This window comes from Scyliorhinus torazame, chromosome 6, assembly GCF_047496885.1.
Source record: "Scyliorhinus torazame isolate Kashiwa2021f chromosome 6, sScyTor2.1, whole genome shotgun sequence".
Classification (NCBI taxonomy): domain Eukaryota; kingdom Metazoa; phylum Chordata; class Chondrichthyes; order Carcharhiniformes; family Scyliorhinidae; genus Scyliorhinus; species Scyliorhinus torazame.
In genome coordinates this window covers 142032258-142050939 of record NC_092712.1, presented here as the reverse complement: position 1 = coordinate 142050939, position 18682 = coordinate 142032258, and the positions used below count along the sequence as shown (strand labels likewise).

At 49.1% G+C, this 18682-nt stretch overlaps 1 protein-coding gene across 1 annotated transcript in view; it reads left to right on the top strand.

Moving 5' to 3' along the window:
• Positions 1-18222, top strand: part of LOC140425041 (polycystin-1-like protein 1) — a 543547-nt gene extending 525325 nt beyond the window's left edge. The window contains exons 64-66 of the mRNA XM_072508831.1: positions 1896-2057; positions 2503-2651; positions 17414-18222. Coding sequence (XP_072364932.1) covers positions 1896-2057; positions 2503-2651; positions 17414-18185 — 1083 coding nt within the window. The 3' untranslated portion in view covers positions 18186-18222. The remainder of the gene's footprint in view (positions 1-1895; positions 2058-2502; positions 2652-17413) is intronic.
• Positions 18223-18682: the final 460 nt, after the last annotated feature.

The window sequence follows — 18682 nt, the reverse complement described above, 5'->3', positions numbered from 1 at the left end:
ACAGTGTGCGATGCAACCTGCCCATTCCCGTAGGCGAAATCGGGACCCTGCCATAGCATGGCGAGAAGCCAATAATCACCACTTAAGCCCAATTTCCATAAAATTAACAGTAGCCAACCTACATCCAAAAGCCTCCCTCGTTCGAGGGGCCTTCCCAGCAAGCGGTCACGCTGGCGCCGATTAGTACTCCTTTTTAAGAATGTGAATCTGGTAGAAGGGCTTCTGCGGGGAGCCAAGGAGGTGAATAGCCATCTCCGCTCACAGCAAAGAGCACTGGGCTTGCTGCACCAGTGCTCGGAGGGGGGAACCCCCACCTTGGAGGGTGAGGGTGGAGGGTAGGGAGGGAGGGGTGGTCCACTGGGAGGGGCAAACGTGCGCAGCTCTGCCATGCCAAGCCCTGCATCATATATACCTGTTCCGAGGCAAATCTTGTCTCTGCCCGTCTGCGCCACTGACAACCCACAGCTCCCACTGACTACTGAGGCCTCTGGCCGTACGGCTGAAGGCTATTGCTGATAGGGAATTGGCTATCATAGTTAAGTGAGAACTTTGCACATACCAAGTGGATTCCCGTGGGTAGGCGGCCTTGTATCTTGTGGGAGTCATTGCCTAGAAAATCAGACCATGATACCTGGACACTGCCTGAACACTACAGAGGCAAATCCACACACGCAGCAGCTGAGATCCGAACATCCAGGGGATGGGAACATGTCCACGGCCAGAGGGTGCGTGAGTGCAACGGGAAGGGGGTCAGCACCCGGTCCAGGTAACGTTATGTGCAGATGCCAGGGGTACAGGGTCTGGGGTCCGGTAAGGTGGGGCCCGCTGTTGCCGGGATTGCAGGGTGTGGTAGAGGGGGGAGGGAGAGAGGGGGAGAGATCTATAGGGGAATGGAGAGTCCCAAGATGAGAGCCACCACTGTTTGTCAGTCGAACACCCTCTCCCAATTCCTTACATATATTGAACGGTATGGAGGTATTTTGGACCCTGGGGAACAGGCCCTAGTGGTGTTGCTGATTGGCCAGGTGCCATAGACGGTGGCAGCAGCAGTGTCTAGAGAGGCTCGAGGCGGTGGCCCATGTGCCGGGCCCCGCCCCACACCCTGAGAACCCAGCCTGCCATCAGGCCAGGTGTGAGACCCAGATGGGGAGTCCCTCGACGGCCCAGGGTTACAAGTGTCGCTGGTCGTTGTAGCGGATGACGGACAGCGCGTGCCAGAGGAGGCTCCGCCATGTCCTTGCAGACTTGCACCACTTGGAGAGGAAGGATAACCAGCTCTCTGCAGCTGTCAAGGTCACCGCAGCCCTGAACATTTATGCCTCGGGATCCTTCCAGGGCTCGAGTGGCGACTTGTGTGGCATCTCACAGGTCACTGATCTGGCGGATGCCCTGTTGGCCGGGCGGAAAATTATAGAAACTTTGACATGGACCAAGCCCAACAAGATGCCTGGGTAACATGATTCTCCGCTATCGCCAGGATGCCCCAGATCCAAGAGCTGATAGACTGCATGCATGCCGCCTTGCACCCACTAGGCCAGCTGGGAGTGCATGACATTAACAGGAAGGGGTTCCACTCCCTGAATATCCAACTTGTGTATGCAGATCATGCATGTGTGTGCACGTTTCCCAGGGAGTGTACACGACAGCTACATCCTGGGGCAGTCAGACATCTCTATCCTCTTCAAGGATCACCTCAGGATGGCTGGTTGGCTCTTGGGGCATAAGTGATACCCGCTGAGGACCTAGCTAATGGCACCAGTGCGTAGGCTGGAAACCGAGGCGGAGACCTGATACAACGAGGCCTATGTGGCCACTCGGGTGGTGCCCTGCAATACGTCTGGAAGGATATGTTACCCCAGAAAACAACTATTTAACACCTAATTTTTTTTTTCTAGAACTTATACTTGGATGAGTTTGAAAACTTGATGGATGAGTTGTTGTTCCGACTCAATGCGCTCTCAAACAGTCTTCACCACTCTCTCCCTGCAAAACCACATTTTTTGCAGGACAGCCCTTATGGATTGGGTGCCGGCTATTACTTCAACCAGCGATCTGAGGTTGGTTTACTAACATTCAAATATTATTCAAAGTATGATGCCTCATACGTCCATTTTGTATTGATCACCAGCTTTAAGTATTCCTCCATATATTTAATTCATCTAAAATAATTTGGATGGTTTGCAGCAATAAGCATGTTTGCAGAAATGTGAGAAACATAGGTCTGTATCTCTGAATTTCTGATTCCTCCATCATACCACATGATGGGATATTCCCATAGGAGGAAGAAAGGGAGCAAGTTGAACTAAGGCAATGGATATCAGCGACTTACATGAGCAGCACTGGCTGCACAGACCATTTATCTTCCTCTCAGGCTGACTTTAAATTTACATTGGATCACCTCAGGCTGTAATGTGCATTTACGTTATTGAGAAATCTGCAGGAATGCTATTTGCTAATCCCAGATTATGTCCAGAAATATTTGACCATATTTTTCTGTTATAGGATCATACTTTTCATGAAAATGATTTGGAGCATAAAATTTACAAGCTTGAAGAAGAACTATTCAGAAATAATCTGCAGTTTTATAAACTTTTAATACCAGGAAGAGAGAACAATTCTGAACGAGACATTACAGATATCAGGACTTTACGGTAAAGCTATTATTAATTATAAAGTAGGGTGGGAAGATGGAAGAAGCATGTGCATTTCCAAAATTACTGCAGTCTGCACAACCAAGACATTCACTCCAGAACCAGCCTAAGTTTACAAATTCAGGAATAAGTCCCTTGAAATAAATTCAATTTCTGACTGACTGTGTACCAAAAAGTACACAAATTTCAGCTGGGGAGTTGCCAAGAAAAAAGGGTTGCTGTGTTCCCCAACAAAAATAAACTTAAGATGCACCTGGGACTCCCTTTCCTGAAATGCTGAATGAAAATATATATCTTTACATACAAATTAAGAACAGGAGAGGCCATTCAGCCCCTCAAGTCTGTTTCAATATGATCATGGCTGATCTGATTGTGGCCTCATCTCCACATTCCACCTATCCCGAATAACCTTTGACTCCCTTATTAGGCAAGAGCTCTCTACCACTGCCTCAATAGTACTCATTAACCCTGCCTCCATTGCTTTCTGGGGATGAGAGTTCTAATGACTCACAACCCTCTGTGAGGAAAAAATCCTTCTCATCTCCATCTTAAATAGAAGATCCCTTATTTTTAAACTGTGTCCTCCACAAGGGGAAACATCCCTCTAGCTTCCACCCTGTCAAGTCTCCTTAGGATCTTCTATGTTTCGATAAGATCACTCCTCAGTCTTCCATACTTAAATGGATACAGTACCAGCCTGTTCAACCTTTCCTCATAAAATAATACCCCCCCTTCCCAGATATCAGTCAAGTGAACTCTCTCTGAACTTTCTAAACTGCATTTATATAATTTCTTAAATAGTGAGGTCAAAACTGTCCACAGTACTTCAGGTATAGTCTCACCAATGCCCTGTACAACTCTAGCAAAATTTAAGTTCCACCAACTGCTGTGGTGAGATTGAAACCTGTGCCCCAGGCATTGGCCTGGACGTCCGGTTTACTAGTCCAGTGACATTGCCACTGCCAAGCTTTTTAATTGACCTTTGTTTTGGAGATCCAGGTGATGATCCTGGTCTACAATCCAGGTTGTCTACATTTCCAGTGTTGATTGACACAGATGGAGTCGGCATCCATTCCAGGGGGGCCAGAAATGTGGGAACTCCAGGTGTAGAGATCTCATTCTTGTGGATGCTGTTACACTAATTGCTTGGTCAAGGACAGACATGGGTCCTTATAAGGCCATTTGGATAGTCCAGTGTTCAGCTGGATCGCAGATGTGTGTGTGTGTGTGTGTGTGGGGTGGGGGTGGCAGTGGGGGGGACAGCCTCGGTTTCTGGACTTCAGATGCACTCATTTCCAAATTAAGGCGAGAGTTCACTGGAAGGGCTGTATATTTCCAGCCTTTACAACTGACATTTTTTTTCTCCTGTCATATTCAATATCTGCATGGAGAACTTTTGTTTGATTCTTCCTTTCTGATTGGTCACGATGTGACACAAATAGTAGGAAGACATTTGGAGAGGAAGTGGCCCAGGCATGTTCTTGAATTATATTAATGAGGAATACCATGTGGATTGTGCAGAGAGTGGCCTGGTGCATTGCCAGTCCTGGGAAAATTGATTCAAGTCCGCACAGCATGACTCGAAGTTACACTATGGTTAACACGTTTCACCCAAATGAGTTTCATACTAGTTCTGTCGTGGAGGTGCATCTGGGAGAGGCACTTGGCTTTGGAATTATCCAAGAGCTAGTTCGTATCTGCAGGACCCTGAAAACTATACTGTTGGCTGAGGCCATGAATTTATTAATTTTTTAATTTCCAAATCTGGTGACAAGGAAGGTGGTTCGAAAATAGCTTACTCTCCCAAGCCAACTTGTCCAACATTCATAGAATTTATCATAGAATTTACAGTGGGCCCACCCGGCCCATCGAGTCTGCACCGGCTCTTGAAAGAGCACCCTATCCAAGGTCAAACACCTCCACCCTATCCCCACAACCCAGTAACCCCACCCAACAATTTTGGACACTAAGGACAATTTATCACGGCCAATCTACCTAACCTGCACATCTTTGGACTGTGGGAGGAAACCGGAGCACCCGGAGGAAACCCACGCACACACGGGGAGGACGTGCAGACTCCACACAGACAGTGACTCAAGCCAGAATCGAACCTGGGACCCTGGAGCTGTGAAGCAATTGTGCTATCCACAATGCTACCACGCAAAACACGCAAAACCAGCTACGATGGTTGGGACATGTCATTCATATGCCCAACAGCAGATACCAGAAGCAACTGTTGGACTCTGAACACAGTAGCGGCACGGTACTCCCAGGGGCACAGCGACGCTCTAGGGGTGTCCTCAAAGCTTACCTTAAGACGCCAAACATTCTGCTGCCGCTTGGGAGCCCTGGCTTATGACCAACTAAAATGGAGAACGCTCATTCTGGAAGGCACAAAACACATCAAGAGACTTGTTATGGGCAGCACTGTGGCACAGTGGTTAGCACTGCTGACTCACAGCGCTGCTGCCCATCTTTGGGTTGTGGGGTAAGACCCACGCAGACACTGGGGGAATGCACAAACTCCACGTGGACAGTGACCCGGGGCTGGGATCGAACCTGGGTCCTTGGCGCCGTGACTTTATTAGGGGCAGCATTGTGGCGCAGTGTCTCACACCGCTGAGGACCCAGGTTCGATCCCGGCCCCGGGTCACTGTCCGTATGGAGTTTGCACATTCTCCCTGTGTCTGCGTGGGTCTCACCCCCTGTAGCGCACAAAGACTCCCGAGAGACGAATAGAGGTGAAGTCGATGAGGCTTTATTAAGCGTGACTCGTTCCCCGCAGTTCAGCAACAGACTGGAGCTGCGGGGAGAATTCCTGGTTCTTATACTCCGCCTTCAGGGCGGAGCTAGAGATCAACAGCCAACCAGGACCCGGGATCTGTCAGCCAATGACATCACGGCTTCACAGTCCCACATGACCCCTAATGCATACTACCACATTCACCTCTTGTTAAAAATGAACCCGGCGGGGTGGTGCTTCGCATGGTGGTAGGGGTTTACAAGGCTGGTCCTGGGAGGAAAAAAACTTTTGCATGTCATTACAGTGCCCTACACTGGGCTATGTACAGGGTTTTTTGTTTTGAACTATTTCCAGTATTCGTAAGAGGGAAAAGGAAAAAAAAAACATTCTCGTTAAAGTCCACAACATTCTAGTGTTACACCGATGCCACGAGTCGGGCGGGCGGTCTGGTCGTCCTTGTTGATCGCCTCAGCCCCGGTGGTGGTGGTGCTTGTTCCAGTGTTGTTGCCTCCGGGAGCTTTACGGTTTCTGCTTCAGCTTCACTTCTGGTCGGACCTGGGAGGAGGACCGATCCTCCCGGGAAGGGGGCTGTCGCGGGGTGCGCCGGTGGCAGGGAGGGGGTGATTGGGGTGTTAATCGGGTGTCGAGGGGGTGTGTGTGTTGCCGGCGGGCGCCAGATCTCACAGGGAGACCGTGTCCTGTCGGCCGTCGGGGTACTCCACGTAGGCGTACTGCGGGTTCGCGTGGAGGAGGTGAACCCTCTCGACCAACGGGTCCGACTTGTGCGCCCGCACATGTTTCCGGAGCAAGATGGCTCCTGGGGCCGCCAGCCAGGTCGGCAGCGACGTTCCAGAGGAGGACTTCCTGGGGAAGACAAGGAGGCGCTCATGAGGCGTTTGGTTAGTGGTGGTACACAGTAGCGACCGGATGGAGTGGAGGGCGTCCGGGAGGACCTCCTGCCACCGTGAAACTGGGAGATCCCTGGACCGTAGGGCCAGTAGGACGGTCTTCCAGACCGTGCCGTTCTCCCTCTCTACTTGCCCGTTCCCCTGGGGGTTGTAGCTGGTCGTCCTGCTCGAGGCTATACCCTTGCTGAGCAGGAACTGGCGCAGCTCGTCACTCATGAAGGAGGACCCCCTGTCGCTATGGACGTATGCGGGGCAACCGAACAGTGTGAATATGGTGCTAAGGGCTTTAATGACTGTGGCCGCTGTCATGTCAGGGCAGGGGATGGCGAAGGGGAAATGGGAGTACTCGTCCACCACGTTCAGGAAGTATGTGTTGCGGTCGGTGGAGGGGAGGGGCCCTTTGAAATCCAGACTGAGGCGTTCAAAGGGACGGGAAGCCTTAATCAGGTGCGCACTATCCGGCCTGAAAAAATGCGGTTTGCACTCTGCGCAGATGTGGCAGTTCCTTGTGACTGTACGGACCTCCTCCACGGAGTGGCAGAGGTCCTCGTGGAGGGTTTGGAGACGGTTAATTTGTGCGTTGGCACATGTGCCGCGGGATAGGGCATCGGACGGCTCGTTCAGCTTTCCGGGACGGTACAAGATCTCATAGTTGAAGGTGGAGAGCTCGATCCTCCACCTTAAGATCTTGTCATTTTTAATTTTGCCCCGCTGTGCATTATCGAACATGAAAGCTACCGACCGTTGGTCAGTGAGGAGAGTGAATCTCCTGCCGGCCAGGTAATGCCTCCAATGTCGCACAGCTTCCACTATGGCTTGGGCTTCCTTTTCCACTGAGGAGTGGCGGATTTCTGAGGCGTGGAGGGTTCGGGAGAAAAAGGCCACGGGTCTGCCCGCTTGGTTAAGGGTAGCCGCTAGAGCTACATCGGAGGCGTCGCTCTCGACCTGGAAGGGGAGGGACTCGTCGATGGCGCGCTTCGTGGCCTTTGCGATATCCGCTTTGATGCGGCTGAAGGCCTGGCAAGCCTCTGTCGACAGAGGGAAGGTCGTGGTCTGTATTAGGGGGCGGGCCTTGTCTGCGTACTGGGGGACCCACTGGGCGTAATATGAAAAGAACCCCAGGCAGCGTTTTAGGGCTTTTGAGCAGTGAGGGAGGGGAAATTCCATGAGGGGGCGCATACGTTCGGGGTGGGGGCCTATTATCCCATTGCGCACTACATATCCCAAGATGGCTAGCCGGTTTGTGCTAAAAACGCACTTGCCCTCGTTGTATGTGAGGTTCAAGGCTTTAGCGGTCTGGAGGAATTTTTGGAGATTGGCGTCGTGGTCCTGCTGATCGTGGCCGCAGATGGTTACGTTGTCGAGATACGGGAACGTGGCCTGCAACCCGTGTTGATCAACTATTCGGTCCATCTCCCGTTGGAAGACCGAGACCCCGTTTGTGACGCCAAATGGGACCCTTAGGAAGTGGTATAATCGCCCGTCTGCCTCGGAGGCTGTGTACTTGCGGTCACTTGGGCGGATGGGGAGCTGATGGTAGGCGGACTTGAGGTCCACGGTGGAGAAGACCTTATATTGGGCAATCTGATTGACCATGTCGGATATGCGGGGGAGAGGGTACGCATCTAGCTGTGTGTACCTGTTGATGGTCCGGCTATAGTCTATGACCTTCCTTTGCTTCTCCCCTGTCTTTACTACTACCACCTGTGCTCTCCAGGGACTATTGCTGGCCTGGATTATGCCTTCCTTCAGTAGCCGCTGGACTTCGGACCGAATAAATGTCCGGTCCTGGGCGCTGTACCGTCTGCTCCTAGTGGCGACGGGTTTGCAATCCGGGGTGAGGTTTGCAAACAAGGATGGGGGCTCAACCTTGACGGTTGCGAGGCCGCAGATAGTGAGTGGGGGTATTGGGCCGCCGAATTGGAAAGTTAGGCTCTGCAGATTGCACTGGAAGTCTAATCCCAGTAATGTGGGCGCGCAGAGTTGGGGAAGGACGTAGAGCCTGTAGTTTTTAAACTCCCTCCCTTGCACCGTTAGGGTCACTATGCAGAAGCCTTTGATCTGTACGGAGTGGGATCCTGCAGCTAGGGAAATCTTTTGCGCACTGGGACGGATGGTCAAAAAACAGCGTCTTACCGTGTCGGGGTGGATGAAGCTTTCTGTGCTCCCGGAGTCGACCAGGCATGGTGTCTCGTGTCCGTTGATCAGCACCGTTGTTGTCGTTGTCTGGAGCGTCCGGGGCCGTGCTTGGTCCAGCGTCATTGAGGCCAGACGTGGTCGTAGTGCTTCAGCGTCTTCCTCGAACCCCGTGGAGCCGTCGATGCTGGGGTCCATTGTTGCCGTCCAGGATGGCGGCGGGGGTGAACAAAATGGCTGCCCCCATGCATCGCACATGGCTGGGGGGTCACAAGATGGCGGCGGGGGTGGACAAAATGGCCACCCCCATGCGTCGCGCAGGGCTGGGGGGTCCCAAGATGGCGGCGCCCCTCCTCCCCTCGTGGTGGCCGGGACCCAAAATGGCGGCGCCTGCGGGTCGCACATGGGGCGCTGGGGGGGTTGGGGAGCGTTTGGAACGCGCAGGACTCCTCCTTCTCTGGGGACAGCGGCGACCCCCCGGGACCGTCACACAGCCGCGAAATGGCCCTTTTTCCCGCAGCTCTTGCAAATCGCTGCGCGGGCCAGGCAGCGCTGCCGGGGGTGTTTCGCCTGGCCGCAGAAATAGCAGCGGGCTCCCCCGTGACGACTTGGCGTCTGAACCGCGCAAGCCTGTGGGGGGGGGGGGGTTTGTCGCGACGGGGGTCCACGGAGCCCAAGGGGCTGCCGCGCGGTCGGGGCCGTAGGCGCGGGCGTTTCGCGCGGCCACATCTAGTGAGGCTGCAAGGGCCCGTGCCTCTGAGAGTCCTAGCGACTCTTTTTCTAAAAGTCCTTGGCGGATTTGGGGAGAGTTCATACCAGCCACAAACGCATCGCGAATTAACATGTCCGTGTGTTCAATCGCGTTTACCGGCGGGCAGCTGCAGGCCCGTCCCAAAATTAGCAGCGTGGCATAGAATTCGTCTAGCGATTCTCCGGGACTTTGCCGTCTCGTTGCGAGTTGGTAGCGTGCGTAGATCTGGTTCACTGGGCGAACATAGATGCTCTTTAGTGCTGCGAACGCCGTCTGGAAATCCTCTGCGTCTTCTATGAGAGGGTAAATTTCCGGGCTTACCCTCGAGTGCAGGACCTGTAGTTTCTGGTCTTCTGTGACCCGGCCGGGGGCCGTTCGAAGGTAGGCTTCGAAACAAGTCTGCCAGTGTTTAAAAACTGCTGCTGAGGTCACTGCGTGGGGGCTGATCCTCAGGCATTCCGGGACGATCCTGAGCTCCATAGTCCTTTAAGCACGCTTAATAAATTGTAGCGCACAAAGACTCCCGAGAGACGAATAGAGGTGAAGTCGATGAGGCTTTATTAAGCGTGACTCGTTCCCCGCAGTTCAGCAACAGACTGGAGCTGCGGGGAGAATTCCTGGTTCTTATACTCCGCCTTCAGGGCGGAGCTAGAGATCAACAGCCAACCAGGACCCGGGATCTGTCAGCCAATGACATCACGGCTTCACAGTCCCACATGACCCCTAATGCATACTACCACACCCCCACAACCCAAAGATGTGTAGGGTCGATGGATTGGCCACGCTAAATGCCCCTTAATTGGGAAGAAAAGAATTAGGCACTATAAATTTTAATAAAGTCACGGTGACGCCCTGAAACTGGATCCCTTGTGATCCCAGGCTAAAGCTTCAGAGGAATTCCGAGGTAGTTTAGCTCTTGAGTAATTTGCTGAAGTGTGGTGCAGTATTGTAATGAGAATGGTGGAGAAGAGGGTTGCTGTAATGATTCAACCTTTTTTGACTACAGTCATCACTAAGTTATGGTCTGTGATGGTTCTGTTGGTGAGGACCATAGCTTTCATGTCATCATGCAGTCAGCAGAGAATTAGGACTAATGGCTGAGGGCAGTCAAATTTGAGGAGAACACTCCATCAGCCTTTACTATTAACAAAGTCAAACGCTTTGGCGAGGTAAAGAAAAACCATGCATAATGGCTGGTGCCATTTCTCGTATTTTACCCAGATTTTCCGCACAAAAGTAAAGATCAGTCTCTGGTGCCTCTCGATGGGCAGCAAACACACTGTGACGCTGGAATGAGTCAGCCACTTGGAGGAGGTGGCAGAGGAGGATCCTTACAATTTTATCTTGCATGTGGCAGATGGCAGGGAGACTCCTCTAGAGTTTATATTCTCCCTTCTTGAATGTAGACACAATCACAGCATCCCTGAGGATCCAGTATGCCCTCATCTTCACAATGAGGGCTATGAAGTTGTGTAGTTATGTCAGAAATAACCCAAGACAGATGCATAGTTTAGATTTCAGTAGGTCATTTGTCTCCTGATCTCATTGAAGCCTTGGTCCAAATATGGACAAATGAACTGAATTCAAAAGATGATGTGACAGTAAATGCCCTGAATTGGCAGCAAAGCAGAAATTGATCGAGTATGGCATCAAGAATCCCTCAAAAAAATTTGAAGTCAATGGAAATCGGGTTGGGCAAGGGAGATACTGTCTCCACTGGTTAGAGTTGTACCTGGCACATAGGAAGGTGGTTGTTGGAGGCCGATCAGCACAGGCTCTGGTAATTGCTGCAGGTGCTCCTGTCATGAGAATGTCACTTTAAGAAATGGTTAGCTGCTCATATTACTGCAGTGATGTCAGAGTGTGGGGTGGAGCTGAGTTCTGCTTTTTAGTTTCACTTTGAGAAAAGCTTGGGTATGTCTCTGTCTTTTTGGTTTCGTTTTTCAGTGTGTTGCAGCTGAAGTCAGCCAAAGCAGCTGTACTGTTGATCTCTCTGCCATGAAGGGCTATCTCTTGATTATTTGGTGAATTCAGAAATTTAAATATTTTCAGTATTGAATGTAAACCCTGATGTGCTTCTGTTTAAAGGTTGTTAAGTCTTTTGGATGTTAAAAAGACAGCTTAAAGGATTGCTTAGTGTTGTATTCTTTGGAGGTTATCTTTGAATTAATGGTTGCTAAGATATTCACGGTTTGTTTTAAAAAGGCTAACTTGAGTTCATAGATAAACATTGTTTTGTTTTAAAAAATACTTTTCCATTTCTGCTGTACCACACCTCTAGGGTGGGCCGTGTGCTCCCCATACCACAATCTATTAAAAGTTGTGGGGCAGGTGAACTCCATGATACACTTTGGGGTTCTCTAAACCCTGACCCATAGCACTCCCCAGGGTAGTATCCTCGGCCCAACCATCTTCAGTTTCTTCATCAATTACCTCCTTTCCATCATAGGATCAGAAGTTAGGATCACTATATGATTGCACAATGTTTAGTGTTCACTGTAACCAGCGCAGTGGCCCCCGCCAGCGCCCCGGCCCATGCCAGACGCAACCACCTACTTCTCCACAAGGTCAGACTTCTCCAATCGGATTCCGGGACAATTCAGCCGCAGCTGCCGACCGAGGAAGCGAAGGAAACGTGGCGGTCTGCAGGTGAGACTGAAGCAACGCGGTTTCAAGACTCCTCTTCCCAGCATACTCCTGGCAAACGTCCAAGTGATCACAAACAAGCTGGATGAACTTAATTCTAGACTTAGGAAGTAAGAGACTGCTGTGTGCTCTGTTTCACAGAGACATGCCTCACCCCCGCCTCACCGTACTGTGCCATACAACCTGAAGGCTTCTCAATTCATCGGGCGGACTGCACCGCGTCATCAGACAAAGCGAAGGGTGGAGGGGTTTGCCTCCTCATCAACTCCTCCTGGTGCTTGGATGTGGTGACCCTGGTGACCTTCTGCTCCCCGGACCTGGAATCTCTGACCGTGAAGTGCTGCCCATACTATCTTCCACGTGAGTTCACTTCAGCCATTATCACAGCGGTCGACATCCCATCCCAGGCAGAAGTGAAGAAGGCGCTGGATGAACTGTATACAGTTATGAACAACAATGAAACAGAACACCCGGAGGCCTTGTTCATCGTGGCTGGGGACTTCAACAAGGCAAACCTCAATACTGCCAAAATTCCACCAGCACATCTCTTGTTCCACCAGGGGCGATAACACTCTTGACCACTGCTACTCAAAAATCAAGGGCGCCTACCGTTCCATCCCCTGACCGCAGTTTGGGAAATCAGACCATAAGACGGTGCTCCTTCTCCCGGCATACAAGCATAAACTCAAGCAGAAGAATCCAGCTTAGAAGGTCGTGCAGTGCTGGTCCGAGGAAACAGAGGAGCTCCAACATGACTGCTTGGAGACAGTGGATTGGTCATATTTAAGAACACAGCGACCAACTTGAATGAGTATGCCAGCACCGTCACAGACTTCATCAGGAGTTTGAGGCAGCACGGTAGCCTTGTGGATAGCACAATTGCTTCACAGCTCCAGGGTCCCAGGTTCGATTCCGGCTTGGGTCACTGTCTGTGCGGAGTCTGCACATCCTCCCCGTGTGTGCGTGGGTTTCCTCCGGGTGCCCCGGTTTCCTCCCACAGTCCAAAGATGTGCAGGTTAGGTGGATTGGCCATGATAAATTGCCCTTAGTGTCCAAAATTGCCCTTCGTGTTGGGTGGGGTTATGGGGATAGGGTGGCGGTGTTGACCTTGGGTAGGGTGCTCTTTCCAAGAGCCGGTGCAGACTCGATGGGCCGAATGGCCTCCTTCTGCACTGTAAATTCTATGATAATCAGCAAATGTGTGAGCATTTGACTGCGTGCCAAAGAAAGCAGTACATACGTTCCCCAACCGGAAACCATGGCTCAATCGCGAGATTGACTCCCCATTGAAGGACAGGTCTGAGGTGTTCAAATCAGGTGACCCTGAACTATACAAGTTACGACCTTCGAAAAACCATGCCAAGAGAGAATATCAGACCAAGCTAGAGTCACAGACCAGCATTACAGACTCTCGGCGGTTGTGGCAAAGCCTAAACAACATAACGGGCTACAAAGCAAAGCCGAACAGTATCTCCAGCAGCAGCGCACCCCTCCACAATGAACTCAATGCATTCTATGCTTGGTTCAAGCAGGAAGCCAACGATCCGCTGTCGAGTGCTCCAGCAGCCCATAACACACCCATACCCACCATCACCGCTTCCGAAGTCAGATTGGCTTTCCTGAAAGTGAACCCTCGGAAGGTGACGGGTCCGGACGGGATCTCTGGTCATGCATTCAGAGCCTGTGCGGACCAGCTGGCAGATGAGTTCGTGGACATCTTTAACCTGTTCCTACTCAGCTCAGAGGTCCCCACCTGCTTCAAGAAGACCACCATCATACTGGTGCCAAAGAAGAACCAAGCAACGTGCCTCAATGACTACCGTCCAGTGGCCCTGACATCAGTCGCAGTGAAGTGCTTCGAGAGGATGGTCATGAAGCGCATCACCTCCATACTCCCAGAATGCCTTGATCCACTGCAATTCGTATACCACCGCAACCGGTCTACAGCAGACGCCATATCCCTGGCCCGACACTTATCCCGAGAGCACTCCAACAACAAGGACTCCTATATCAGAGTCCTATTTATTGACTACAGCTCCGCCTTCAACACTATAACCTCAGCCAAGCTCATATCAAAGCTCCAAAACCTAGGACTTGGCTGATTGCATGATGACATGAAAGCTATGGTCCTCACTCTGCAACTGGAACCTCAACTTTCTGATCCACAGACCACAGTCAGTAAGAGTAAAACAACAACACCTCCTCCACAATAGTCCTCAATACCGGGGCCCCGCAAGGCTGCGTACTTAGCCCCCTACTCTACTCCCTGTACACACGCAACTGGGTGTCAAAATTTGGTTCCAACTCCATCGACAAGTTTGCTGACTACACGGCCATAATGGGCTGGATCTCAAATAACGGCGAGTCAGTATCCAGGAGGGAGAAAGAGAACTTAGTTGAGTGGTGCAACGACAATAATCTATCCCTCAATGCCAGCTTCAAATTCCTAGGGGTGCGCATCACCAAAAATCTGTCCTGGTCTACCCACGTCGACGCTACCACCAAGAAAGCACAACAGCGCCTATACTTCCTCAGGAAACTAAGGAAATTCGGCATGTCCACACTAACTCTTACCACCTTTTACAAATGCCCCATAGACTGCATCCTATCTGGCTGCATCACAGCCTGGTATGGCAACTGCTCGGCCCAAGATCGCAAGAAACTTCAGAGGTCGTGAACACAGCCCACTCCATCACACAAATCTGCCTCCCATCCATTGACTTCATCTACACCTCCCGCTGCCTGGGGAAAGCGGGCAGCATAATCAAAGACCCTTCTATCCGGCTTACTCACTCTTCCAACTTCTTCCATCGGGCAGGAGATACAAAAGTCTGAGAACACGCCCAAACAGATTCAAAAACAGCTTCTTCGCCGCTGTTCCCAGACTCCTAAAGGACCCTCTTATAGACTGACCTGATTAACACTACACTCCTGTATGCTTCATCTGATGCCGGCATCTATGTGTTTACATTATGTACCTTGTGTTGCCCTATTATGTATTTTCTTTTTCTCTTTTCTTTTCATGTACTTAATGATCTGTTTGAGCTGCTCGCAGAAAAATACTTTTCATTGTACCTTGGTACACGTGACAATAAATAAATCCAATCCAATCCATTCACAAGTCCTCAGATACTGAATCAGTCTATGTCCAAATGTAGCAAGACCTAGTCAATATCCGGGCTCGGACTGATAACCTGCATTATACATTCACGCCACACAAGTGGCAGGCAATGACCATCTCCAATGAGAGAGAACAGAACTATCTCCCCTTGGCATTCAATGGCATGACCATTGCTGAATCCTCCACTAAGAACATCCTGGGGGTTAACATTGGCCAGAAACTGAATTGGACCAGCCATACAAATACTGTGGCTACAAGAGTAGATCAGAGGCTGGGAAATTCTGTGGCAAGTAACTCACCCCATGACTCACCAAACCCTGTCCACCATCTACAATTGCCCCTTACTACAACCATCTAAATTGCCCCTTAATTGGACAAAATGAATTGAGTACTCTAAATTTTTTTTAAAAAATAATAATTTTTAAAAATAATAAAATAAAATAAAACGCTTTTATAAGATGCCCAATTGTGTCCAAAAGTGCCAGTTCATTTTAAAAGCCTCCTTGAAGGCCTGCAATCAACTGCAACTTGCAGAAACTCCTTTGAGTTATTAATTTGATTTGGGTTCTGATCACATTTGAGGATGGGGCTATTTTGTTCGTTTGATGTTTTCTCATCTAGTGCACAAGATTTTAGAATTTTGATTTGTGCTGAATGTAATTCAAAATTCTGTGATCTTTCACACCAGTGCAACAGAATAAAAACTCCAGACCTCACAATGTTTGAGCACAGAACCCTAGCTGTCACCCATGACTGCTAACCTGCATTGTACATTTGCTAAATTATAACAATGGCTACATTTCAAAATACTTAATTGGCTGCAAAATGCTTTGAGACGTCTGGTGGTTATGAAGGGCACTAAATAAATGAAAATATTTGTTTTCAACCTAAAAAAATACCAATTACTGTTAACCCCTGCTTTCTGGTCTCTTTTCAATTTCAATTTGATTTGTTTCATTCTTGCTCATTGGACATTATGAAATAGGCGCTGAAAATCCATACATACACTATCCACCACATTCAAAGCATTCTCATACTTCCCAGCCAGGGGAATTGATCTCTCCGTTTATTTGAGCCTCCTTCCATCTTTTCTCATCCAAATCTACCATTGTAATCCTGCATTTCCCTCTCCCTCATATGTTTGTTTAGCTTCCCCTTAAATGCACCCATACTGTTCACGCCAACCATTCCTTGTGACAGCAATTCTGTATTGTCACCATTCTTTGGGTAAGGAAATTACCTTTGAACTATAGACTGAATATTATTCTTGGTGATTATCTTCTATTAATGGCCTTTAGTTATGTTCATCCCAGGAGAAATATTCCCGCTATGTATCCAATTTATCAAATTTCATGATTTCATAAAATCTTATAAATCAGCCCTCTGTGCCTTTTTTAATGAAGAAAGAGGCCTAGGCTGTAAATCCTTTCCTGTTATTATACCCACGCATTCTGACATCACCGATGCAAAACATTTTAGAACCTTCTCCAGTGTCTCTATATCCTTTTCATAAAATGGCGACTGCATACAGGAATATAAGTATGGTTTAACCAAGGTTGTATACAAGTTTAGCATAACTGCCCTACTTTTCAATTCCATGCCATAAGAAATAAAGCCAAGTAAAGTACTTGTACTGCTTTCTTTTTAAGGCCTTACTAACCTGTGATGCGCCTTCTGGTGATTGGTGTATTTGTGCTTTGAGATCCCTCTGTTCATCTGTTCCTCCAAGACTTACAACTTCCAAGTAATAAGTAACCTCCCTGTTCTTCCTACCAAAATGTACTACCTCACATTTATCAGGCACTGTGTATGATGGGCTGTTAATCTGAAACTACCCATTTTGGACCACCATCTGAGATGAATTTCTACCAGTAACTCATGCCAAGCAAAATCTCCCAATAAATTTTTGATTAAAGCACAGCTCATTGCAGCATGAAATCATACAGAAGGCAATATGGTTCTTCCTAAATTGTGAGTTTCTGTTTTTGGAATCTCAGGAATAAATGAGCAAAAGGATCTCACATTACAAATGCACCAATCACCAGAATATACAGCCAATACATGGGGAGACCTATAAGTGACATATAAGAGTGTAAGAGACATATAACCATATAAGTCTCTACAAGGGTAGAAATGGACGTTACCAGTCGAATTCTGGCTTGAAGCCCGGCCCAGGGCTGAATTTTCATCTCCGTGTGGGGTTGAGAATGGGTAGGTGTATAAATTCCTCCTGGCATTCTAGGTATCTGACACCGCCCATTGTCCGGACAAATTCCCACTGGTTTGGGGAAGATGGATATGGCAATGAGTGGGAATCCTCCCCTTGCTCCCATGGCTGATGTGTGCTGTCACTAACCTTGCACACTTCAGCAGGTTAATACTTGAGTGTATCCGTTGAATTTCAAGGGCAGTATTTTTCTAGCAGCTGTTTAATTTGTTTATTACTTCTCATTTCAGGTCCAAACTTGAGTTGGAGACCCTCCATCAACTTCAGATGTGTCAAGAAAGCATGTACGGAACATCTGAGAGTGCTCAAAGTGGCCACATGTCCAGCCACCCTCAAAAAACAATTGAGGTTGATTCTTCCACCCCACTGACTGACTTTTCATTTGCTAATGATAATATTATAAAAATTGTGCCTTGCGGTGCTTCAGGTCCACCTAAAACATTCTGCAATTCCGAGTCTTCCAGTATTTCTACCCCCAATGATTCTCCACAGTCAGGAGACACTTTGAGTGCTGAACATTATAATCTTGCAAAACTAGGAGTCACACTGCCCCATGTGCTGTGTGGAATTAAGTGTCCAGAGAAGCAAGCAGCACAGACACGCATGCTTGAGAGTAGAATGACTGGTCAACAGCGCTGCTCCTCAGCCAGCACATCATGTAAGAATCGTAAACAGCTTAAACGGTCCCACACCACAGTGATTCAGATCCTTAATAATCCCAAAGAACTGGCAGTTGAAACTTTTAAGATTTCTGAGCAAGCTAGTTTTGATTCTTCAACCCAGTGCTTTGGCAACCCTGCTATAAAATCAGGCTCCAGACAACACTCACCAGATGAAATGCAACGGGAAGACGTTCCAGAGGAACAGGTGGGGAGTGAAAACAAACCTTTAAAAGTACCAGAAAGACTTGAAAGTTCTATCCTCCCTTTACAGGGTAACAGTGAACAGAATAAAAATGTGGATGTACCAGACCTTCCAGGATCCGTAAAACAATGCTGGTAACTGAATGGTTCTTAATAAAATTGAAAGATTCTTCATATATGTTGTATTCATTATCCTTTTTGATTTACCCCTCTTCACCTTTCATGAGGAATATGACGTACATTGGATAAATGCTCATGGAAAAATGCAACACTATTTGAGAAAGCTTGAAACTAGCTCTCACATGGAAATGCTTCCACAATCTTAACAAGATTGAAACATTGTATGATGTAAATCAAAATACAAATCCTAACTTCAAATGTGAGAACAAAGATATTTTTCTTCTTCAACTCCCACACGTATTGTTTTTACATGCAGAGAAATACCATGGCTGGGATTCTCCCGGAATTGGTGGGGCGGCCCATACCGGCGCCAAAGAACGGCGTGAACCACTCCGGTGTCAGGCCGCCCGGAAGTTGCGGAATCCTCCGCACTTCCAGGGGCTAGTCCGGCGCTGGAGGGGTTGGCGCTGCGCCAACGGGCCTCCGCCGACCGGCCTGAGTTGGCGCATGCGCAGG